Consider the following 27,177-nt stretch of genomic DNA (forward strand, 5'->3'; position numbering starts at 1 on the left):
TCCTCCTCCTTCTCCACCACCACCTCCTCTCCCTCCTTTTAAACTGTTCTTAAGTGTTTAAACACTCGGGTAATGACGTGCTGTTGTGGAAGCGAAAAACCATGTGGGATAAGAAAAAAAAAAAGGAAAAAAGAAAAACATCCATGTGGGCTTTCTCTCCCTGAGGAGCGAGCGAACCACCAAGGATGGGATGAGAGTGAGGAAGGCCCTGTTAATCAAAATGAATGAGCGCCTCTCAGGGCCCTTGTGTCGACGAGGCCACAGAGGATCTTTCAGCTCCCCTCCTTCGCTTTGGGAACATGGAGCTCTGGGTGTAAAGAGAGATCCAGACGCTCTCCTGCACATCAGCTTTCAGCAAACCCTCGACTGCCTCGCTGCAGATCTTCCATCATTTACTTCCTGTTTGCTCATCTTTCCCACATCATGCAGACAGCAGGTCAGCATCACTGACACCAATACTGAATTTCTATTTTTATGTGAGCTTTATATCAGCGCAGGCTTTTGTGTCACAGTTAATCTGACAGTGAACCCAAATCCCCTGTCATTGACACCGCCCGTCATATGTGCATGAGAAATTATTTAAAAAATGGATGTCAGTTAAACCCAGTTACTATAGAAACAGATATTGTTACTTATTGTTATATATATATAACATATTGTTATTGATTATTTCTTTTCATACAATTTAACTGTGCTAGATTGCAGACGAGTCTCACGCACTCTCAATCACAACATACATGTTCAGGTGTTACTTCATTTGTGATATTTAAAACAATAAAAGTAATTTGTCCAGAATACCTTTATGAATAAAAATGACTCAGGTGATGGACACAGTGAGCCACCCAGCTCCTGAATACAAGGCACAAATGACGTCTAAGAGGTTTTACTCTGGTTACAAATCTCAACACCCTACAATAAACAGTCCAACGTGTGGTGACACAGCGTTGATGAATTCAAACACAGTAAATCACTATAATCAAGATAAAAAGGTGGTGGAAACAAACCTTCTCCTCACTTGTGTGTGAAATAAAAACCAAAGTTCGTTGGGTTCAAACATGTTGCTGAAAGGACCGGTGTGGAGGTTTTAGTGGCATCTACCAACTGAATACGCCTGGCCTCACCCTCACCTTACAGGTGTGTAGGAGAACCTTTGTTGGCTGCTAATAAGCTAAAAACACAAAAGGCTCTCCCCAGACTCAGTGTTTGGTTTGTCCATTCTGGGCTTTTGTAGAAACATGGTTGCGCAACATGGTGGACTCTGTGGACGAGGACCTGCTCCCTCTGCAGATATAAAACACTCAATCTAAAGTAACAAAAACATTTTGGGATATGCCTCTTTTCCCTTTCCTTCACCAGCAGCAGGCTAACTTAGCTTAGCATAATGACTGGAAACAAGGAGAAACAACAGCATCTCTGAAGCTAACTAAATAACACCTTATATTTGTTTAATCTTGTAAAAAACTGAGTTTTAAAAACGAGTCCTGGCTAGACGTTTTCTGTCTTTATGCTAAGCTAACTCAGCCAGCTGCTGGCGGTAGTTTCATATTCAGTGGACTGTTATCGATCTTCTCACCTAACTCCGAGTAATAATAATCGTCCACCTGCTGAACTCATTCTCAAAACATAGCTAACTGCTGTTAATTGTAGCCGCTGTTAGCTAGTTTTCTCAGTTAGTTGCGCAACTAGCGACCCGGACTGGGAGCTCAGAGCACTGGGGGAGTTTTAGTGTTAGCACCGCTAGCAACAGGAGCTAGGCGGTTTGCATGCTAACTTCATCACAACGCCAAAACTGTCATTTCTTCACATTCGGATGATAATTTGAGTTCACTTTTGAGCGCTTACAAGTAAAATTCTTACATAATGCAAAGACATTAATCAAGCCAAATACCTTTAGTAACAGCTGCTGAGCTGAAACAACGTCCACATTGTCCACAGGCTTAGCATTAGAGCACATCAGCTTAGTTTTATCTGCATTCAGTGCGACTTTGACATTAATGAGCTCAAACTGCCAAATATTAAAGGTAGACTGTCGTTTCTGAAGTTCACCGTGGAGACGAGAGCAGCTACACATCTAACAGTGACTATTAGCTTAATGCACAAGTGCAGGACTGTGGGACACTGAGAGATAATAACTAAACCACCTGACTGCTTGTCATTAAATGGCCTTTAGGAGCGTTCAGCTGTTTTTTTACAGATGGACTTTTTTTTTTAATGCAACTGACTGACAGCTGGAGAGATTTATTCATCTCAGAGAATTGGAGGCAACAAATTAAACCTAAAGCACAATAAAGTGTGAGTGTTTTCATAGGCTACACAAATCACATCAACTGTAAGTAGAAGAGGAGACATTACAGCCATAACTTCATTAACATAATTATTGCTGGCTGCGACTCACATTGCCCAACAGTTTATAATTGCATCGCTGTCTTTAGAGGCTGATGATGTTTTTGCTGTTTTTCCTTTTCAACTGATTGATTTTAGGGCCTTTCTCTTTCTTTCTTTCCCTCTCTCTCTCTCTCTCTCTCTCTCTCTCTCTCCCCTCTTCCCACTGTTGCTCCTACCGCCTTTCACAGAGCGCCTTCAACTCAGCAGCTTTTTCAAATTTGGGGCTTGCGACACTCAGCCAAAAGCCGCAAATTACCCCCCTCTAGCAGCAGCGAATTAGGAACAATTTTGTGTTAGCTATAAAAAAAGAGAGAGAGAGAGAGAAGTGAGGGGAAAATATAGCTTACACCAGGGACCACCAACAGAGGCAACATGGGATGAACGGCTCGTTGGCCGACAGTTTGGGTGGCAGGGCGGTGCTAGAAAGCAGCCTCAGAGATCTTCAGAGCAATCAATCCTATCATATCACATCTACATAGTATGGCACAACATCCATTACCAAACACAAAGGCCTGAATTAGTGGATTTATGTTGCTGTTACAGGATGTTTGCAGGCCTATGAATTGGCTTTACAGTTCCCTGAGCACACAGAGACCTGCAGCACTGATAAAAAGGCAGGCCTGTCCTCTGACACCGACAGCGTTATTCACTCTGGTGACACCGATTCGTATGAGGTGACAATTCACCGGCTGAAATATTCATTCTCTCTTTCGAAGAGGGTGGGATTTTTTGATTTCCCCCCACTATGCGGTTGGTCCTTAACTCTGAGCATTAATGTAAAAAGGGTCTTTTACTTGTTTCTTACAAAGCGTGAGGTTTGGCATGCCTACTTAATCTGCTTCCACTGAGCCAATCCATGTTTTTCCCATTCTGGCACCCCTTCCTCTACTCCCTTTTAAAATCCATTTCCAAGTTGTAATATGCCACTGCAGACGTTATTGAGGGGGAGAAAACCCAAATGTAATGGGGGAGAGAGGTGGAGAGAGAGAATGCAGACGGAGAGGGGGAGAGGTAGAGGGTGAACGGAGAGAGAGAGGTTTCCAGCCATGACCTGGCGACTTCTCAAACGTCCCCGGCTCTCCGTGGCGATGCCTGGTGTGGAAGGCAGACCACTTTGTCTTCCTCGGAGATCAGTCGGTGCGGGCGGGCCGCAGCCAGGTTGGGGTTACTGACTCTCATTAGGCCGTACACCGACCGCCAGGCCCCAGACTGTACGACTGTAATAAGAGCCTGCACAGTTATAGTCTGACCCCTCTCTGACACATGTTGGCCCAGATGTTAATTGTGCTTCCTGCTCCCCTTTTGATTAAATGACAGAGGGTTTTAAGTCTTTGTTTGTATGGCTAATGGCTCTCATTTGGTGCAATAAGTGGTTTTCGGGGCTGCTGTGGGTGACATCACACTCCCGCCGCCTTTGATCGGAGGCCTGGGAAGGGTGAGCTTTTTCTCTTGGTGGTTGGAGGCCTTCTACCTGCATGTGGCGGTACACAAAAAACTGGAGAAGGTAATGCCAAGCTCCATGGGCAGGGTATTGAGGGCATGAGGTTGCCAGCTGGGGAACAGTAGGGCACCCGGAAGATTGAAAATAAAGAGCAACAAGAGGGGAGGGAGGTCAAGACTGAGTGCCACCCAGTGGCAAATACTGATTGGCTGCTTCACAGGCTCTTTGAGAAACAGATGTCGTAAAGAGGAGGATCTATCTGCTGTAAAATGTTGAATGCAACGTAAGGCCTAATGGAGCAGTGCATTTCCTCCGGAGCTTGGCAGGCAGAAGCAAAGCCGCGATCTGAGGGTAAGAATAGAATATCTAAGAGGTTTAACATAGTTTGGTTTATTTGGAAATTATTAGAACACGATGTTCGAGTTCAGCACATAACCGAAAGTATTTAAAGAAGTCACCGATTCAAACACACACTTTTGGTTCCCGTTCTCCTGCAGCGTCATCGGATCATTTACTTGCTTTTTAACCGCTTTCAGTTGGTGGTGTTTGTTGTTTTTCTTTCCACCTTTTCATTCCTCCATCCTTTCCTCTTTTCATCTTGATTTTATTGTCCCCTCTGCCCCCAGCTGCAGATCTCACTCCCCTCGCTCTCTATTTTCTCCCACTCCCTCTGAGCGCGTGGCTGAGGTGTGAGATCATTCTCCTTCTGGGTGGCTTTCCTGCTATATGTCACTGTCATCTGTTGGCACTGAGGCTTGAGGGGGGGTCCCTTTTCCAAAAACACACCGCACTCCGCTTCACCACCCTGAGCATAATAAATTCTTGGGCACGAGACTGGAGAGGGGTGCACCAACGGAGCAGCGTGTTTTACTGGGCTTGGCAGGGTAACACAGACCGGTGAGAGAGGGAAAGCAGAGAGAGAGAGAGCGCAAGGGGTGCAGCAAAAGAAGGGTGGAAGATTTATAATTGAATAACTCCCCGAAGCAGGGCAGCGAGGATTGGCCCTGCCAGGAAAAGCAAACGCCAAGGAGCGAGCGAGGCCTGTGGAAGTCAGCCATTAAAGTGAGAGGAGAGAAAACCTCAGCTGTGATCTGCCTCAGCAGAAAGGTGCGAGATTTACTAATGATAACTGAAAAACCACAACACCTAAGCCTTTATATTCACCCAACTCTCATTCTGTGGCTGCACAAACGGCTCTCTGGAAATACTGAAGCAGATGCAAATCAGTGCCTGGCACTGAGGTGTTCACTTACACACTAAATATCACTGGGTCAAAACAATACAAGCACACAGCACCAGAGGGTTACAATGCAGTACGTTACGATACCATATTATTATATACCAATTTGATACAACACCATACGATACGATAGGTTACAGACTGACACGATACGATACGTTACGTTATGTTACGTTACATTACGATACGATACGATACGATATGCAACAAGACAATACTGGCAATCAGATGTTCAGTTACACACTAAATATCACTGAGTCAAAACAATACAAGCACACACCACCAGTGGGTTATGATGCAGTACAATACGACACGGTACGATGCAACACGATAGGACAACATACGAAACGATACAACACCATGCAACATGACATGACAGGATGCGATACAACGCCATGTGCTAAGATACGGTACAATACGACACAATACGATGTGATATGTTATGTAACGTCACGTTGCGTTACATTACGTTACGTTACGATACCATATTATTATATACCAATTTGATACAACACCATACGATACGATACAATTTACGTTACATTACGTTACGTTACGCTACGCTACGCTACGCTACGTTACATTACGATACGATACGATACAGGGAGGATTTGATACAACACCATACGATACGATATGATATGCGACAAGACAATACTGGCAATCAGATGTTCAGTTACACACTAAATATCACTGAGTCATAACAATAAAGGGGTTCCTTTACACAGCAGCAATGGGTCGATATGATATGATATTGTGAAGTACAACACAATATACTTTATTGTCCTCATTGGGAAAATTTGTCTTGGACTCAAATACTGAGACAAATACATACAAATACAACATCTGATCTGATCTGATAATTTGATCTGGTGTTCATGTATTTTTTTTTTTTTACATTACCGATTAGTTATCCAGTGTTAGACACAAGCTCAAGTTGTATCTTGAGCTTGTCACAAATGTGTTGTTAGTTTTGCAAAATGACATTCAAAACCTCAGATTTTGACATTTTTCAGTAACAAATAGTGAAATGTAAATTTTAAAAGACCTCGATTATAGTAGATCATAGCAATTTGGTTTGAGTGAATGACCCAACAGTAATATAAAAATAAGACTAACACTGGTGGTTATTTTGAACTGTGTTAAAAAACTTACCCAGCATCCATGTGTGGAAAACCACCCAAGACAAGGTGTTATTCTGATCCCATACCACAACAACAATATTTAAAAATAACACAAACACTGGGTTAACCCATTGTTCTGGGTTTTCTTGTTCTGGGGAAAGTTAACCCAGTACACATAGTTTACAAGACACAAGTATACACATTCAGGACTACTGCCTTGGTGCTGTATCGAACCAAAGATCTTTAGTGTGTAACAGCCTCAAAACTCATGTGAATAAAAAACAGCAGGCTATACGACCAGAAAAATATTTGAAGTGAATTTATTCCAAATTATGCATTTCAAAACCTCTGCAACAACATAGACGCATTGTTTTTCCTGTCCTGACTGAACTTGCGGGGGTTTTATCCCAGAATGCATCACTCTCCCCACTTGGACTTTGGGTCTTTGCTGTGGAGGCAGAAGGAGTGAAGGCAGCGAGGCGGGGTGCTCGAGGAATGAGTTTATCTTGCCTGTTTGGCTTGGCGTTTGTAAGTGGAGAATGAAAGCGTGGTGCAGCGGTGCTGTTAGGCATGAATGGTGTTCTGACTGACTCCACTCACTTTTCCCAGAGAAACGAGCTCCACATCAGAGAGAAGTTATGACTCTTGATAACTGGGAACTGATAATCCACGTGGAACTGAGCAGAAACACTGCAGTGGTGTAACATGGCATGCACCATTGACAGGTTGTCACATAAACGTCCATTTATCATGTCCACTTATGTGATGAATCACCCTAATACGACTCTGAGTAAAGTCCTCTGTGGTGACATATTCAATTTAAAACACAATCCCCTTGTGTCAAATTCCAGCTTAACTTGGAGGCGACACACAAAAGACATGCTGGAAAATAGTATAGTTGAAAACAGGAAAATCTTGCTGCTAATCATTAAAAAAAGAAGCTTTTACTCGTAATACAAGTGAGGATTTAATAAGCCGTGTCACACTCAATGACGCACAAAGGAAAAAAGGAAAGTAAAAAGCAGTGTACTGGCAACTTTTACCTCCTTCAGGATGGAAAACTGATGTGAAGTCTCAGCTACACACACACACACACACACACACACACACCAGCCAGGGGTGTCTGACTTGCTTATTTTATCAGGTGCACCGGCCTCTCTCCCCCCTTCTCTCAAAAGCTGACCCTGACTCTCCCTCCCCGGCCTGCAAATCAGTCTGTGCGACAGACAGCGTTTGTCTGCTTCAGTTTCTCTTCTCTTGGCTCCCCACCAGCAGAAAGAGCTCATTTTCACGGCAAAGATTTCTTCTTCTGGTGCCTTTTAAGTGTTATTAACATTGTTGTGTGTTACTCATACCTAAACATGATGTTGAACCACATCAAGCTGCACTGGAACATCCTGTTTATGTGTGGAGAAGGTGCATGATGACTTACCGCCTGTTAGATCACACACAGACACAGACAAGACTGTTCCCTGCCTCACTGCTCATGAGTTACAGCCTCTCTATACTGCATCTTTATATTTAGTTTTGACCAGCGCTGCCAAACTGGGGCACAATTTTCCCAGCCAGATGTTCTAGTAAAGAATAGAAAATGAATGAAAAAATATATTATAATGTTTTATTTGTCAGGTAAAAATGCTCTTTAAATATAAATGGCGAGCAGAGTGACACTTCGGTCAGGAAGTCAGTGAACTCTGGATCCTAGTATCATTTTAAATCTTATTAAAAATAAAATAAAATAGGTGTTTGCTTCCGGCATGTGGCCCACCTTTAAGTTTTAGTTTTGGCCCTCCAAGGGGAAAAAGTCTGTGCCCCTCAGGTTTTGACAATCTAACAAGCAAAGCTCTGAAACTGAAAGAGAAAAAAAAATCAGTCCAGCTGTATATTTGGCTTCCCAATCAGATAAGTTTCTAATAGCAGAAGTGCTGCGGTGTACGATATGAATCTTATGCCGGATCAGTTTAACCACAGCTCTCGCCACACTGTTTAAGATTAGCAGTACAAATATATTAGGCGTTTGGTTATGACAAAAGGAAAGAAAACCTCGAACTAAATTGGATTAAATCTAGGAAACAAAAATGGGCACATATGTAAAATTTTCTGAATGGAGCAAAGAAAAAGGAGGCTCAGTGGGAGAGAAAAGGGGGAAAATCAATGAGAGAAGTGTGCTCTTCTTTAAGGAGTGGGCATCTTAACAGCCCACCATCAGGTAACAATCTTTTTATTTGTTTCAGACCCTCACTTGGGTGCCAAAGTCTGCTAAAGGACCAAGGCGTGTGGTGTGATCCATCAGCCCCGTCCAAGAGCTTCAGTGCAGTAATCCATCTAAACCAGACTCAGAATAGAATTAAATAAATACTTCCATGCTCGGCAACCTAGAATTATTTTACTTCTGTCACTCTGGCTGTAAAGCAGCGCAGCGTGGAGCTAAATGAGAGAAGAAAGGGGAAATAAATCAGATAATCTGAATTAGTGGCATGGAGGAATGGGTGGAAAGTTTTTGGGGATGGATTTTGTAATCGCATTACTGATTTATGATGTGTGGATCTCCAGGTTAAATATGTCTGATTAGAGCTTATTTGCATTAGGGTTAGGTTATAGAGTCCAGTTTGATTTAATCATGCTGAGACTGATCCACCAGAACATTTGTACCGGAGCCTGTGAGAGGGAGAAGAAGAAGAAGAAAATAACCAGTGCGAGTGCTGACAATTTCTAAGCAACAAAAACACTAATTATTATTAAACTGTTTTTTTATTTATAGGGGGAAAAAAATGTGTATTAAATGTGTGTTTGTTGCATCAATTCACAACAAATACACCCTTGTTTCTGGGATATATTATTTACATTAGGATTTTACCTTTTTAAAACTCATAGTTTATTACTTAATAAGGAATTTGAGGACATTTTTAATGAAGCCAAATAATCTAAAATTAGAATCAATAAAAATAACAATAATAATTGTAATAGTTTTAATCAAAAGGCTCCTTTATGGGAACATTTGGGTGGTAAAAGAGCAGAAAGCGGATCTATGATTGAACTTTTTTTTTTTTTTTAAACATGAAAATGTGTTGTACAGATTTACTCGCGGGAACAGGCGGACAAGTGTGTGTGTGTGTGTGTGTCTGTGTGTGTGTCTGTGTGTGTGTGGCCCTGCGAAATAATAAGGCAATTACAGACATTTATATTTCCAGCGTTATATCCATGAACTCGATATACACACGCGTACAGACACACGCACACACACATAGACACACACACACACATTATAGGCCTGAGCATTAATAGAAGTGACTGACTTTGACCTTGACCTTGTGATCCACCACGGTGCGCAAAGTTGCTTTTCCCGTCACTCTTTTACGCACGAGATAATTCATTTTACAAGCTATTTCCTACATTGTTCTTTAGTGCTTCATTTTAATAAATAATTATCTGAGCTTTTTAATTATTCACATCACTATTTGGACTAAATACGCCGACAAAAAATCTATTTTTCATAATTGTATTATTTGTTTTTATTTTATTTATCGATTATTTGCAGCAGAAGTGAGTCACTTCGTCCTTCACCATTATTTTTTAAATCACTTCTTATCTGTTTCTCTTCGTCTGTGAAGCAACACATCACTTCTTAACATTTACACGAGTATAATTGTGTTTAATTGTTATTATTAAGAGTTATGGACTCGGCGCAGAAATAGACAAAGTCCAGAAACTGGGATTAAAAGCGAGTTAACACATGACATGTAAAAAAAAACGTGCAGTCTGCTGTTTTATAAATAAATACCCTCACATTAACACACGGATCTGTACAAAATACACCTGAACGCAAAGTTTAAATATTCACTTTTATTTCTTTCCAAAAGAAGAATGGGAAACTCGTCATTTAAATATTTCAACAAAAGAAGATAATTCATGATCAAAATAAAAAATAAAAAGGCGTCTGCTAAAAGATTTTTTTTAATGTTTTTTTTTTTTTCTTGCCATGAAGGTGAGAAGAGGGAGAGTTTATTTTTAACAACATATCTACAACATTCTTTTAAAGCAGATTCGTCACATATCTGGAGAAACGATGACTTTCTGCTTAAATAGTCTCTGTTACCTGAGAAAACACGAGCTCAAAGTCCGCTTTACTGTTTACTCATTGTGAGCAGCGCTGATGTGTTTGAGCAGGTCCACGGTGCCGCGCTGAGTCTGTAGTTTCTGGTACTCCTGGTGTAAACTGAGGAAGTGCGGGGAGGCCGCGGGGTGGAAGAGCGCGGGGGACGCGTAGGCGACGCTGGAGGTCAGAGGAGAGGAGTACGCGGTGCACTGCGCCGGGGAGAAGGCATCGATGCCGGGCTGCGCCTGGAGGAATGCCTTGGCGGTGAGTGCGCTGCGGGAGAAGAAGCTGGAGAGAGCCGGCAGGATGCTGCTGACAGGTGGGATGGTGGCGGGGCCGCACGGTGACGGTGCGTGGTGATGGAGGTAGGGGTAGAGCTCCAGGCTGGGCAGCTGCAGAGCCGCCGCGCCGAGCCCGTACGCGCCGTGCGGGAAGCCGTGCAGTCCGCTGGGCTCCAGGTGCTGCTCCTTCAGCGGGTCGAAGCGGAAATGCTGCCGCTTGAAGCGCTTCCTCCGCCGCAGAAAACTCCCGTTCTCGAACATGTCCGAGGAGTTGGGATCCAGAGTCCAGTAGTTGCCCTTCCCGGGGTTCCCGGGCTCTCTGGGCATCTTTACAAAGCAGTCATTGAGCGACAAATTGTGTCTGATTGAGTTCTGCCAGGCGGGGAACTTCTCCCGGTAATAAGCGAAGCGGTGGCTGATAAAGTCGCAGATCTCGCTGAGGGTGAGCCGCTTCTTCGGGCTCTGCAGGATGGCCATCGTTATCAGAGCGATGTAAGAGTATGGAGGCTTCACCGACGTGGGACCTTTGGTTTTAGAGGGACACTCGTCGTCTCTCCTCTGGCTGCTGGACGTGTCGGTGCTGCGCTCCTGCTCGCTCCCAGACTCATCCAGAGGTAAGAGCTGATCCTCTCCGCTGTCTTTGAGTCCTTCCCCTACTACGTCGATCACAATATCCTCCATGATTTCCAAACCCAATGTCATAGTAGATGTCCGCGGGTAAAGCCAACACCACCTGCCAACAGGTGGGAGAGTGACAGCTCTTCTCTGAAATGTGGTCAGCAGATTTTTACGCACGACTCATCTCCATTCAGGAAAAAAAAAAACACATCCGAGCTGAGTCCTCCTCCAACTTTTTCAAGAAGCAGACTCTCCAAAACCGCAACACATCAGCTGCTGATATCCGTTTTATTTTGGTGCCTGGAAGCGCAAAAGAGCGGTCAGCGAGCGATTGTGCGTAAAGCGTAAAAAAGCGTGTGCGTCCTCCGAGATGTCCAGCATCCTCTGTAATCTCTGTTGCTTTCCTGTGGGTCTGGTGGATGTGATGTCACGGCGAGGCACGAGGAAGAGGATCCTGACCAATGGAAACGACGCAAAAGGTACCAAAGAAGGCCTGTACCAGCCTCCCTGCGCTCCTCTCATCATCAGCGCATCAGTGCCAAGTCGACGCCGACGTTAGAGATCCATTCAGTGAAAACGTCCTCATGAGACTGAAATCAGAGGAGGGCTATTTTTAGAGAGGAATTCGCCTTTTTTTTAAAAAAAAATCAGGATGTTTATTTCAGAGTTGCGAAAATAAATCTGAATAAAATTAAGACACAATAAGAAAAAGACGTAGAATAAAAGTGCTGTTTCGCTTGTTGGTTGGCTGCTTCTGAACTAAAAGTTATTATGATTATTTTCAAGAATGATTCGTTTTTCTTCTCTTCGCCCTTAAAAAGCAGCTCGTCTTAAATTAAGACCTTGAGGGGAAATTCTGCGTAAAAACCGAGATATTTTGCTGAAACCAATTTTTTTCATTCGATATCGACCAAAAATAAAAAACAAGGACGGGAAATTATAGAAAGCACCAAATAACAGACTGTTCTCTGAATGCGCAGCGGTGTTGGGAAGTGATAATTAAACATCATTTTAATTTCTGAATAAACTGAGCGACACTTTGGCCACATCACATCACCATCCTGAGTTTGAGGACTGTCTGAGGGGGAAAATCCCCGAACACTTCTCTACGTGAGGCTGGGACTTAAGCCTTAATCCCCCTCGAGGGCTCCTGCAGCCGCTCTTTACGCACACACTTGACGCACAATTACATGTTTTCAGACGTACAACAGAGGATAAAACTGGGAATGACTGATTGTGTGCTGCTGCGAAAATAATAATTTGCTGGCTGCCTGCGCGGGGACACCTCTGGGTAAACTGATAAGAGCTGCGGGTCCCTTTTTCTCTCAAGACTTTGAATATTGATAAACTCCACCATGTGTGAAACGGAGAAGAAATAATATTTGATGTACAGACTGTACAACCTGAGAACACTCTCTGGTCTCCATTTGCGCGCAGACCTATCAAAGTCCGCGGTAACCCCGTCAGATTATCTTCTTTAATAATAGGCAACTGGGAGCAGAATGGTCATACTGGGATGAAAGTAATAGATTTTCACTTGCTCAGACATGAAAGAGGAGTCAGGAGAGGAGGGCGCTTTTGGTATTGTTGGGAGGCCTCTGGTTGTTTGTGTTTAATGATGGAGCCCTTTGTTGGGGATTCCCACATTTCCTGCCTCTAATCGTATTGATACCTCGGGGCACAGGGGGACCGGGTCCGGACTGGGTGGGCTATACGGTACCAGCAAAGCTGCAGATGATTTCCCCAAATTCATCACGCATGTCCCCAGATTGGAAACAGGCCCCGCGCGCGTTGTGTGGTTTCAATAAGGCGCGAGCGGGAGCGTCAAATCACTGCATAAAATTTTTTTTTTTTTAAAAAGCTGAAGGTATGGCACTGAGGTAGACATCTCCAACATCATGTGACAGGAGGAGCTGGAGAGCCACGTGTTGAAGTCATTACAGGGGACAGCGATGGACAGTGATGCGTCAAACTGCTGAACGCTTCCCGATGTGACATGCACAGATCCACTTTTGTTTTTGATTATTTCGGGTAATTTTCTAAGAAGTCTCCTCATAAAAGCAACGCGACACTAAGTTGTGGACTCATAAAGTGTTTTTTTTTCTTCTTATAATAAAAATGTGGAAACGTTCAAATCAAAACGCTTCTTTTAAACCCAGCAGACACATTATTACGCACACTTTGAACCAAAACACAATCTGCAATCTGACAAGAACGGCCATTGTGTTGATCTTATTTGCTTTGTATCGCAGATGAAGAAGTGGGAGAGAGAGAGAGAGAGAGAGAGAGAGAGAGAGAGCAGCCACCGAGGATTCAGTGGAATAACATCATTTGGCAGGAACTAAACAGGCCTGGGGGGGATCTCACTGGATCACTGTGGATAAATGAACCTCTATCCGTGCGGGTCAGAACCAGGGCTTAGATGAAGCTGTTACGGGCTACTTCAGTTGAAATGTTTTCTTATCTCGGTGAAAGAAAAAAAAAATCTCGAGGCCGTTCGCATGATTCAGAGAGTGATAAAAAAAAAAAAAAAAAAAGCACAGCCGAGCGTGGTTTTCATTGGGAGAGCTTGAAGCGGCTTCAAAGAGCTGAGCTTGTTTTCACATAATGCCCCCCTCTCTCATCTTGATTCCCTTAAAATCTTGGCAGCGCGCTGGACAATAATATAACGTGTAATTTAAGGTATCATGAATCATAATAAGTGCATGAAACAAAGACAACGGAGGAGGTGCTGAGCCAAACACATGTCTGAAGCACACACACACTCACACACACACAGTTTCAGGGAGGATATGTGTAAATTTCATGAGCTGAACTGGTCATTAACGCAGTATTTATGAGCTGCCTAACTGCTCAGGAACACATAAAGTGATGCAGCCTGGTCTCTCTCATTGTGTTCTTCTCTCTAACTTTCCTCAACAGTCAGCGTGTTGTGTGGAGCCATTTATGAGGAATGACAATGACACATCTGTCACATCTGTATCTGAAGTCCCATCAATCACAGAGCAGAGGCGCGCTGACTGTGTGGCGCCATCTTGTGGGGTAAAAGTGAAATGAGAGCGACTGGAGCAGTTTTATAATAAAGGTACACATCATATAGTTATATAGATCATCAGTCACTGTTACTGCATACACAGACTGACCTGGGATCTGCTTACAGATACAGTGTGTTTATGTTTAATATGTACAAGTTTGCATCTGATGACCAGTTTAATCTTTATAAATCCATACATGAATTAATAGGCTATGTGGCCAAATTAACTGGTTTCCATAATTCCATTTGAGCCTCTCTAAAAGCAGAACAGTACCTTTACATATTAAACACAAACACATAAATACAGTTGCGTAAATAAACATTTGTGTTGCTGGAATCCAGCCAATTTGATCACAAGTCAACCTGTGTGTGAAGTGACAGTGAATATACACGAACTAAAGACCTACTTGAGTATATGATATGTACCCTTATTATAAATGTTAACCAACATAAAAAAACACCTTTCGGTATTTAATGAAATAAACAAATACAGTCTCAAAAATAATAAACACCTCTCTGAAATGGCTACAACTAAAACTGAACATTTATGAAGCAGTACAGATATTGTGTTAAAGTATTACTTTGGTAAAAGTGAAAGTGGCTCATACAATAAGTTCTTGAGTAAAAGTCTAAAAGCATCTGATATTAAATGTACTTCAGTATCAAAAGCACAAGTAAAAGTAAATTACACAGTTATTTATGGGTCGAGTGATTATTGGATCCAATATTCAGAACTTTTTTGATTATTTGAATCACTGTTTTCTTTTTTCTTTTTTATCCAATTGCCAATGAAATACATGTATTAAATAATGCTATAAATAATGCTTTTGCTCTGATGCAGCCTGCAATCTAAAGTAACTAGTAAATTAAGTTACTAAATAAATGTTGTGGAGTAAAAAGTACAATATTTCTGGTCAAAATAAAGTAGCAGTAAATGGAAATACTTAAGTACAGTGCTTGAGTAAATGTATTTAGTTACATTCCATCAGTGTTCATAGCACGGCTGTTGTATTAGCCTGCACTAGTTTTAGTTTGCTGCACTGAACTGACATCTGAGTGTACTTTGCAGTGTATTATGGAGAGTTTAACAAGGTTACAGTGAAGTTTGAAGTAGCTACGTGAACTCAGCTCAACTGAAAAGTGTAAGCTGCCTTGTACTGTGACTGAGTACAATGTTTGGACCCATGCTGATATCATTTATCAGTTTAATTAGTGGATTGGATGTATTTCATTTAATTAAAAAAACAGAAACAAACAAACAAAAACAACAGTATAATAAATAAACCAATGTCATAAAATGTAGTTTTTGCTCATAAACCTTTACATTCATGTGGAATTTAAGGGTTGATTCAGGAGTTCAGCAGGTTAAAACTAATCATAAATAAAACATGCTAACAGATTAGCCTGATTCTGGCTTGTTTTATATTATAAAAGATTGACAAACTATGAACTTTGTTCAACTGAAAACAATAAGCTGTCTTTATATTTTCAGGTTTCAGGTTTTTATTTAGTCCTGACCACACACACACACACACAACAAAACCATAATACAGAGGTTAACTACTAGAATAGATTCATTTAAAGAGAGGCAGAGCATTATGAAGAAATGCTCCTACTTTACGTATTATCTTTGGTTTATCAATCTGCAATAACAGTATAAGTTTAAACAAAGATGGATGATTAATAAAGTATTTTTGCAAATGTTTCTTTCTGTTTTCAACAATGTTTGTGTTTTTACACTCAAACAGACATGATATTGATCCCATAGGTAGGTGTCATTAAATAAAGTACGCAGTCTTTGATGTCTTTACAGACCTTTATATCTACCTGTTATTTTAGGAACAATGAGATTACAAATATCCTGGGCGTACCTCCTGTTTTCACAAAGTAAATACTTTTCAAACTTAAACTCCTCTTTCAGTTCACAATATAGACACATGATGACAGACTCTGGAGTTCATAATACCACTTCTGCAAAACCTGGTCTTTTAACCTCTGCTCAGCTGCGAGTTTCAGCTATTTAATATTTAATACAATGCCTGCTGGGACACATGGAAACAGCATTTCTCATTAAATTGAAGTGAATTAGTTGACTGTATATCATTCGTTGACTCTATCCAGTAAGTAGTCACAGTATAAGCAGTCTGTTATAGCTAAGGGTAACCCTTGAGCACCTTCCCTGTACATCATGAAAAGTGTATGGGCCCACACTTTTGTGAAAAGCAATACAAACCTTTAAATAAAAAGAACAGAGGTACAAAGTTACAAAGCAGAAGCAGTTATATGTAGTGTGTCGGTGGAGCTTTCTCACGACATTTAAACTTGTCAGAGCAGGAAGAGCACAGGTGTAATTAACAATGTTAATCACGGACACATTCCATTTAGATGTGCTGGTGTCAGTGACCTGGCACTCTGCACACTGACTCACTGTCATGGCTTGATGGGTCACCTAAATGATTTATTGTTTCAACTTTCTATTTTTCACATGTGGAACCAGAGGCCATGCATGTTGCTAATAAACTCTCTCTCTTATTTTTTTTTCTACTGTATTGTATGTTGCCAAAATGCACACATTCAACACTCAATCCACACAAAATGTAGAGTTATTTACAGAAGAAAACTGAATTGTAAAAATGAATGGATTCCATGTTGTCTGTTGTATGCAGGTGGATCAGAAACATGTAAAGTAATGCAGTGTTTGTAATTCACGCTGTCAGAGCAGCATTTTGAAAGAATGAAGTGATATTGAGTCAGGTGTGTCTCTTTTACATTGAGGCGACAATTAATGATCTGATTATGTGACTGAAAATTATTAAGAAAATAAAACCAGTGTTTATCTTGACTGTCCAGTTGAGGCCTGTAGAGCAGAGTCTGAAACACCTTGTGAGATCTGGAACACAACAGAAAAACACAGCTGAAGATCAGATAACAGTTGATATGACTCATGAACATGCTGATCTGCTGAATAACAGACTGATGATTCTTCTTTGGCTAAATTATTGAAGGAAGGAGCCACTGAGGAGGTTTTCATATTTTGGGAGTTCCTTTTTATGATGCAACTGGAATATAATTTACAACTGAGCACTCAAAGTTTGACTACATGTCCTCCTCCCTCCAGTTAATGTTGGGTTTACTGATTACTGTAAGAAAATGTTAATACTTCCTGACTTCTCCAACAGGGGGCGCTCTTACATCAACAATCAAGTTTTTCTGGCTTCTTAAGAAACTGATTCCATCCATTTCTAAACACTGAAACTGGCCCGACACAAGTCTTTTCTGCACACACGTATTAGCCTGGGTGTATTTATAGTGTCAATGTATATTAAGTAACTAGGTGTGGAGTTTCACACAGACACAGACTCAGACATGCTAAAAGGTGAAGTGAAAAACACCATGTCAGACACAGTAACACACTGCACTTTGGTCAGAATGCCTCAGTGCTCTGCTGACCTCACTGAGCATTTTTCTGCATGCCTTGACACTGAGAACTACAACAACACGCCAAATGCTTGTGGAACGCACAGCAAAATATTTCCAGCATTATTTTCTATTGGGAGTGACAGCAGCGGTTTGCCTGCCGTGTCGTGTTCGGCCCTGAGCCGCTGTCAGATGGGGCCTGAGGATGGAAGGAATGCAGATGTTGTGTTTTAAAGCTGGGAGCGTACCATGTCGACTGACTGTCAGGGGTTAGGGCGCTGGCTGGAGCGACTGTGCACCAGAACAGCAGGGTATCAAACCACAGGGTGCACTGACAAGTTACAGGAGTTGGAGGCTGGCTTGGTTGATGGAGTGATAAGATGACACAGTTTTCACCCGACTGCAGTGATTGCAAACGATGCAGACATCTGAGTTCTGCTCGAGCCCCTTTCACTTCCTGTCTACTCCCCCCTGCAGCATCAGTGGGGTGCTAATCTCCCACTGTCATCTTCTTGACTGGCATTGTTTTGATAGCAGGATACAACTTGTCCAAAAGGGACACAGTGGCATGTCACAGATCTTCCTGAGAAATGAGGAAAAAAAGACAAGATCTCCGTGGTGTAGGCGTGCAGATGGTGGTGACGGTCTGGGCGATGATTCTCTAGAATCCAGCGTATAAACACACCCATCAGGGGTGCAGCCACACTCTGTCTTTCATGAGGCTTTTCAGAGTTTGGATGTTAGAAATCTCAGAGGTCAGTGGGAAAGGACCACCTGGTTCTGGTAATCCTCAAAAAACAGAACTTTGAGATGGTTTGCTTAGACTGAAACAAACTGAGCACGATTTTCCACACAGCTGTGAGAAACATGAGAAAAAGAAACCTCCAAATGTTTTCAAATTAGAGCTCTGAGTGCAAACGCTTCACTCTAATTATGAGGTTTCTAATTCTTTTAATCTGCATATTGAGCAAGTTATTCACACACACACTCTCTCTCCTGATACGGAGGTGTAACATTTGTCAGAGCTGCTGCTGTGACATGAAAGCACCGCAGTAAATTATCCCCTGACATCTGAAGCAAGTGGTGCAGTCACATGCTCTGACCCCCCTGCCCTCTCGCCAGGACAGAGGGCCCACGCAGCAACTGGTCCCAGGACGCCCTGGGGTCACAGCCCCTGGGTGCTTGGGTGCGTGTTCAGAGGTCAGACCGCCACATTGAGAACCTGGTGCTCTCCCAACATGGGCCCCTTCATAATCCATCAACACCCCTCTGACGGAGAGACACATGTGAACACTTGTGCACATAGAGAAAGAAGCACAGCCTTTTTATTTAAAGGTGCACTACGTAAGAATTAAGTTGAAAATGCTCAAAAATTCAATGGAGTATGAAATAACACTTCTGACGTTATGACGTCTGTATATTGTGTTGCTGAGCAAGCTTAGCCAGCCAGCTAAGCGCCTGTGCTAACTGTGTAAATACCAACACTCCCCAGAACTCCCAGTCCAGACCGCTAGCTGCACGGCTAACTGAGCTAACTAGATAACGGCAGCTGCAGTTTACAGCAGTTAGCGGTAACTGTAAAGATATGCTGCCTCTTGTTTGTTTTAAATATGAATTCCACAGGTGGCCAATTCTTACATACTGCACCTTTAAATCTTTTTTATTTTCAAAAATAAATTGACATTTTCGGTTTTATCGTCAAAACCGACTACCACCCTCTCCCAAACGCTCACGCTGACACATGCATGCACACACAGACTGATTAGCCATGCGTGCTGCAGGTTTGTGCAGAGAGAAATTTGCATCCACACACATGAACACACCAAACTCTGCCAACTGAGGCCGACGCCTTCAGCTGTGACACACATACCAGTGGTGATTCCCACCAGACAAGTTCAACGCTGACACAGATACATTCCTCCTCTGGCATGCCGTCAATAAACCCACCTGGTCTCTCTTTCAGCTTCAACGTGTTTTTGAGGCCCGGGGTCGCAAAACTTTGCTGCGACCCCGTGACCTCTCTGACGTCCTCGGACAGCAGTGGCACACAGGTGGAACGTGGATGGATTTAGAGAGGAATCATTTATATTTGTTTCATATGTGGTTTGAATTGTGCCCACACTACTGTTTTTTCACAACTAATGTCTTGAGCATGTATTTTTGTTGGAGCGAGTCAATTTACTCTGGAAACACGTAGGCGGTGCAGGATGACAGATGACATTTGGATCCAGCTTTTCATTCTGCTCTCTGGTGAATTCATGCACATGTACAGTACTGCACCAGAGTATCTTCCATGGCTGGAGGTGCACATTACATGGACAATATAAGATGTAAGTCATGCAGACGGGCCCACATCGCTGCAGATCTGGTGTTCAGGCTAATAGCGTCTTGTTGAAAGGCTAATGTTAGTGGGTGTACAGTGTTCTTGCAGAGAGGAAGCAGATTTCCTCACTTTGGTTTAGTTATATTACATAACATCAGGACACAAAGCTTATCTGTACATAATCTTTATCAAAAGTTGTGAAATGTTGTTTGTCTCTGTTACATTCCATTTTCATTACTGAACATAGCCACTGACGCTGTTTTCCTTTCCCGCTCATCCGTTTGTTTTGTCACCAATCTTAACATTTTATTACCTTTTTCTTGTTTTCATGTGCTTCCTTCTTATCTCAAGCTTTGTGGGGTTTTGTTCCTGATCCTATATACGCCTGAGTCCTTCATTAAACCTGAGAACATTGCTTCATGTCACTTGTCACTTTGTTGTCCGAGCCCTTGTTGCTTCCCAGAACTCCTAAGGGTTGAGCCAATAGCGGATTACAACATCAAAAAAGCAATTTGCTGTTTACTAAACCCTTAGTCACTATTGCTACGCTCCATTGCAAGCCTTTCACTGTCATACAGCGTAACACAGTGATGACGCTGGCAGAGTGATTGCTTCATATTCTTTGTAATTATTTAAACAACGGGTCCTTAATTTCAGACACAAGTAGGTCCAAAAAAGCAGCTTCAAATTTCTAGTCGGTTACCAACTATTTTTCTAGCTCGAACAACAATCGTTACTACCAGAATTTGTCAGCTGTAGCTAGCTAACATTAGCTAATTAAGTCAATAAAGTCTGCGTGCATCACATGGAAATAAAAAAAACCTTTGCTCTTGTATCACACTGTAGATTGTGTTATTATGAAGAGGAATAAATTAAGATCATATTCTAGTATGAGCCTGTTTGGCTGCTTCGCTAACACAGCCTACTGAGAAAAAAGGAAGAAGTTAGATTCATCATGTAGTTTTTTTACATAGCATGTTTAACTTTTAACATCACAAGAGAAAATACCTTTAGAAGAGGACAAACCAATGAGTTTGGAGTCTGTAATGAGTTTGGTTGGTGTTGCTGGAGGGCAGAACCGCTAATTAGCCAATTTGCCGTGATATAGTACTACACAATGAATATGCTCGTCATGAATCAAACTTTTGTTTTATGTGACTTGTAACCTCACAAACTACTGTCTTGTGAAATGGCCCTTGTCTGGTTACTACTGTGAGATAGTTAGCCGGACATGCTAACGTTTCCTGCTAGAGCAGATAAGCACACTGAGAATGTATTTCTGGCCCACTGTGGCTAGTTACCGTTGCTAAGCTATTTGTTTTGAGAGGCCATTTATGCTGACATGACATTCAGGTAGTGGACTTTATCTCAACTTTCCAACTTTACCATCTGACTTTAAATGTCATTGTTTTTAAATCTGAGGATGTGACTTCAGGGACATTATTTCTGACAGAGGAAAACGGTGCTCTGCAAATATCATGTGAACTTTTACCACAGGTGGCCGGAGCGGAGTGTTTCCCAACAAATCATCTGATGTGTGTGTGGAGTGGTTACAGTTGATCAGTGATGGGTAGCTATGCTGTCTGACCCACAGCTTCCCCTCCTCCTTCCTGGGGATGAGTGTCCTCCTAGGATGGGAAATCCAGGTCACCTGCCTACTCGGCCCCCTACGCAAACCTGAATGTAAGCATGTATTCACACACGTAGCCGCACATAAACACACGTGTATTGGCACAAACAGTTGGCAGCTGTAACTGCTGGACTCATGAGAATTTGAGGGCCTATAAACTTGTCCAGAAGAGCTTAAACCCAGAAGGCGTATCCACTCATCAGTCAATAGACGCTGCAATCATAATGTGTTACTGTGACAAAGGGCGTACGGGTTCTGACAAGCTCTGCATGTTGGCATAATGACATAACATTGTTTACGGGATACCACAGGAACTTTTCCAACTGTCTTCAGCTGGAGAGGAACGATTTATGAGCAGCTATGACAGCTTATTGACTCTAGGCTTTGGAGACTAAATGCCTTTCATTTGTGTGTGTGTGAGAAAAATAGTGAACTTGGCTATGAAAATGACCAAAGATATGCCAATTATGAAGGGTGCTTTTCCCATCGGCTCGGGTGTCCAAACTTACTGTCGGCTGTCCAACTGACTGATGAGCCAAGAAAAACAGGAATGAAAGGGAAGAGTGCTTATCTGTCGTGTCTTTGCCTTTTTCAGATGTGAAATCATCTGGCGGTTAGAATAGATTAGTATTTTTTTAAGGATAAGATCTTTATTGCTTTTGGCTTTACATGACAGTTTCATCCTCGAGAATCAGGAAGAGTTTGTGAGCGAGGTGGTGACACGTAATGAGGGACGAGTCAAATCTAGTTAACATGTTCAACACTTTTGTACAAGGTGCAATATTTATGATGATGGGAGCGAAGCACCAATGGCTTGAATGTGCGAAAGCATTTCATTGTGTTTGTTTTACGTGCTCTCCAAATGTATGTGTGCATGTGTCTGGTTTGCCCTTTTAATCCCTTTAGAAAGGGGATTGAGCGCTGCCCCGTTTACCTCCTTCACCCGGCACCACAGCACACGTGTTCACAGCACAATGAAGACATTGAGTGGAGCGATCGTCCCCCTGCACGCTTGGTATTCATAAATCTTCCCCGTGGATCAGAGAAGGATTCGTGCAGACAGTCAGGACCTCACTCTGGTCTGATCTGATCATATTTGGCTTGAACGCTGACACACAAACACACACCCACTCACACACATACTACCAGCACACAAACCCTGCCCTCATGATGATGTCTTTGGAAGTTTGAGCCCTGAGAAAAAAAAAGAAAGAGGAAGAACTGTTCATGTTAACAGTCGGAGCAAATGTTGACAATAAAGATGTCAGACAGGACCAGAGCTGAAATAAATCACGTTAAAGGAGATGATGATGCACACAGTGTGTGAAGCTGTCCGGCCTGTTCAAGTGGTCACGGGCCCTAATGGATTTTACCAGGCAGCTCTCAGCTGTAAGTGGAGAAAGACGCAAATCAATCCAAGCAACGCTGTTCAAACGAAACCAACTCTATTTCATCTGTCCTCAAGATACACACTCTTTTAAACACACCAAACACATGCAGCCACACACACAATGAAAGAAAATCTGTGCCTTTAGCCTCCTGCCCCCTCTGTGCTTGGCAGCAAAGCCTCAATCACACGATACCAAAATCCCTCACACGCTGCTCCAGCTATATGGGATCTACATCTTTTTCGACAGAATTTCTTTTGTGCAACTCGAGCTTTGAAAAAAGCCACAATGTCTTTTTTTCCTGTCTTTTAAGCCCCAGACTTTATGAGAAGAGTCATGTGAAAGGGAAGTAAAACAGACCACAAGTTCAAATACACCAGATCTGTTTGAAGTCCGTGTGGCTATATTTCACCTATGTCAATGCAAAATACTTTCTCTGACCACGGTTCAGTGACATGCAGTAAGTGATGTTTCAATCCCAGCGGTCTATTTAAAGGTCTGCGCTCTGTCTTTCCTCAGAAGGATGTGTTGTTAAAGAGGTACAAATTCAGCCAGTGAGGTTAGCAGGAATGTGTGTGTGTGTGTGTGTGTGTGTGTGTGTGTGTGTGTGTGTGTGTGTGTGTGTGTGTGTGTGTGTGTGTACATACGGACATGTATCCAGCAGTAAGGCCTGGTGACGACAGAAAGTGGCACAGCAAAATTCATCACAACGTGCATTATCGCGTCGGATATTTGGTTCAAGAGGCATTTAACAAACAGGGATCCCTCACTAATGCCACAGTGAACACATGCCATAACACTGAACCAAACAATGTCGGCATAATGCTGGCACAGTGCGTGATTTATGATTGCGTGCATTTCAGAAGCAAGTATGTGAGTAATACACCAGCGTGTCTAACAGCGTTTGACTAGCTGCCAGCTTTAAGGAACTACAGCAGTCGCCTTCATTCTGTCCTCGCACCTTTTATACAGACCGACGAGGTAGAAAAACAACATTCACACCTTGAACAGGACGTGTCAAAGGAGCTGTGGTGACTACGCTCAGCGCTAGTTGACAAACTGCTAGCATGCTAGCCAACCGGATGAGCATTAGTCAGTCAAAATAACTTCCTGAGCGTCTTTGTTATTTTCTCTGCTTGTGCTTATTCAAAAGACTTCTTTGTAGCCGACCGTTCACTCCTGTCTCATAGCAGTCTCCAAAACACTGCTCCTCTGTGAATCAGTTTATAGTCCAACACAGGAGGTTGAATAAAAGTTTTCACGATTGTTTAAAATTGATGATTGATTTGTTGTAATAATGTAAAAATAGGATATTAGTGGCTAAACTAATAAGTATAAGTGGTTAACTTTTCCTGCTAACCTACTAACCTATTCTTCAGGACAACAATGGAAATAAGTCATGTGACTTTATTGCAATATCCTGATGAATGTTCGTACTGTGTGCACATTTGTGTTCTGTATATTCATTTATCAAATAAATGTAATAATCTACGAAAGCTTCCTTCTTTCTGGACTCTCTGTTGGACCATCCTCTCAGATGGCGTGCTATTGGTTAACAAGTTTCCAAGTCAAAGTACCCCACAGTGCAACACCACTGTCTGTAGCAATTTGTCAGATGTAATGTAGGTGCTAGCCCCTAACAAAACTCATTACGTCATAATAATGTCATGTCTTGAAAACCAGGCGACTGGCTGTGACAGAGACACCACTCATCTTATTACAAGACACCATTCTGTCAGTTATTAAGGTAAAAAAGTGACGTAATGTTGCTTTAATTGTTTTAAAGGCTGGCGTGACCAAGCCCCTAGGGTTTTACAGTACTATATATTCATCTGTAATGTGTCTTTACTATACAAAAATGTGTTTTCAGGGTGTAATGTGAATGCTGCTGTGTTTCATTGTACAAGCATGTACAGTATAGGCCTGTACTTTTGTGTCCATATGTGAGTGAGGAGACTGTGATTAGAGGGTGGCACTGCAGCGTTCCCCTCGGGCCAGTTCACCCTGTTATTTTCCCCTCATCAGCCCGTGCCCTCAATGGGGAGGGTGGGTCCGTGACCTCCCTCCCACGCTCAACCACGGGAGAGGGAGGCACCCTCTTAACACACCACCTCTTAAGTGTAGCTGAGCTCACGGGCCCCCTTGGGCCTCCGCAGCCCCCAGCAGACCTCCAGCTATAACAGACCGTATTCACACGGCGGCCATTTGCCCCTTACATCACTCTCGGGCTGGGAAACTCAGATCTTGTACGCTTTGTTCCAGGTTGCAAGTCGTATAGACATCAGGAATGTGACAAGTCCTTATCATTTCACAGCTTCCCAAATGACCAGCAACTGTAAAGACAATGGTGAGTAGAAATCTAGAGAGACATTGGGCCACATTTCAAAGTAAAGCAACATATTTGAAAACCCATTAGCTAACGTTAGCATTCAACCACTTCCTAGCTAACATTACCACTCTATAGCGTTGCATGATACAATAGGAAAGGTGTCAAATAATTAAAAAATATCAGCACACATTTTGAATACATTTATTTCAGCATGGAAGCAAAATGCAGGGATGTAATCAATGTTAATGTTAGCCAGGAAGTGGTCGAATGCTAACGCTAGCTAACGGGTTATCAAATATGTTGTTTTACCTTAAAATGTGGCCCAGTGTCCCTCCAGATTTTAACTATCCATCATCTTTTCAGTTGCTGATCAATTGGGAAGCAGTGATATTAGAAGAATTTGTCAGATTTCCCGTGTTTATATGACTTTCAACCTGGAAAAGAGCAGCATAACGTCCCAGCATTAAAGCTTCCCACCCCGAGTGAGACATCAGAGGGGAATGGCTTGTGAATATGGTCTATAAAACAGTACTGACGGCCCTCAGACTGAATCCTCCGCTCTCTCCTCCTCACTGCGACACAGACAGTTAACATCCTCTCGTCACTGTCCTCCATCTGGATTCATGGAAGTCATCAAAAGAGATGAACCGTGACGCTGTGGCGGGGTCGAGGCAACATTTTCCCTCGAACTGCAGCAGATAAATTAAAGTGATAAAGAGGGGCCAAGTGGTGACACAAGTAATATGTGACAGCTTTCTTTGGCATCCTTTCTTCCTCTTGCTCCCACTTTTTTTACCCTCTCACCCACCCACAGGCACCACCGTAAAACAAGCAGCACGGGGCCTCGCTTAGCCGGGGCGCCCGGTGAAGTCAGGGAACCATCTGAAGTAACGGCAGCAACAATAATAAGATTGCGGTTGGGATGCACACAGTGGGCTGTGCTGTGCTGAAAGTTTGAGGTTTGAGTTCATTAAGCTTTAAAGACAGTTAAAACAATAGTGGACAGTAGGGAGACTGTGCTCAATAGCAGCACAATGGCTGGCAAACAACTGTGCAGTCCTGCTGTCTGCTCCTGGAGGTCTGATACTTCACCGACGTTAAGGCAACAAACAGAGGTTTGGTAGGCAGGGAGCAGAAACAGTAGAGTCAGGACTGGCAGTACACCAGACCAGCTTAGACAGAACAAAACAACGCATGTGGCAGACCTGACAGTGCTGATCAGGACATTTCTGTGTGTGCTTCACAGGATAATCTAGGATCAAAGTTAAGATAAACATCTATCTACAGTAGTTGACCATATTTTTAGCACTATGCATGATAAAATATACACTATCAAAGATTTAAAACATGTTTATTGAAGCAGTAATACTCTCTATGGGAGCCAACCTGCACCAGATCAGAATCAAAAGGTTTCTATTTAGTTCAAAGGGACTGAGTCACCCCCTGCAGTCAGGGTGCATTACCATAGTAAATGTCGGGGTTTTCACCTTCAGGCCTGAGAGCTTCACCACAGGATACTGAAACCATCAACTACAGCCACCACAGTCAGACCACAGTCGACCAGTAGAAATGATGTGAAAAAGACCTTTTTAACACATTCCCAGATCACATACTTAGCAATATATGCTCAAAGAAATACCTAAAATTCTTCATAATCTGATATCATGTCTTGTTTTCATCTTATAACCATCAATAACATGACATCCACCCATCAATCAGCCTTTAGCTTTTAGTGGCATTTTAAAGTGGACTGTTTCAGACGCTACATGCTGCATACGATGAGTTTTGTTTCACTCTGCCTGTCGGTTGCTGCTTTCCTGTCAGTGTAAACCACCAGGGCCTCATCTATTTTGAAAGTAAGTACTTTTAGA

General features: G+C 42.5%; 1 protein-coding gene across 1 annotated transcript; it reads right to left on the minus strand.

Moving 5' to 3' along the window:
* Nucleotides 1–10,321: 10,321 nt before the first annotated feature.
* Nucleotides 10,322–11,269, minus strand: foxd7 (forkhead box D7). The gene has a single exon (XM_073495231.1). It carries the CDS (start codon nt 11,267–11,269, stop codon nt 10,322–10,324), a length of 948 nt encoding a protein of 315 aa, XP_073351332.1.
* Nucleotides 11,270–27,177: the final 15,908 nt, after the last annotated feature.

This window comes from Pagrus major, chromosome 23, assembly GCF_040436345.1.
Source record: "Pagrus major chromosome 23, Pma_NU_1.0".
NCBI lineage: Eukaryota > Metazoa > Chordata > Actinopteri > Spariformes > Sparidae > Pagrus > Pagrus major.

Coding starts and splice junctions, on each gene's coding strand:
- foxd7 (XM_073495231.1), bottom strand. CDS start 11,269: ATGACATTGGGTTTGGAAATCATGGAGGATATTGTGATCGACGTAGTA.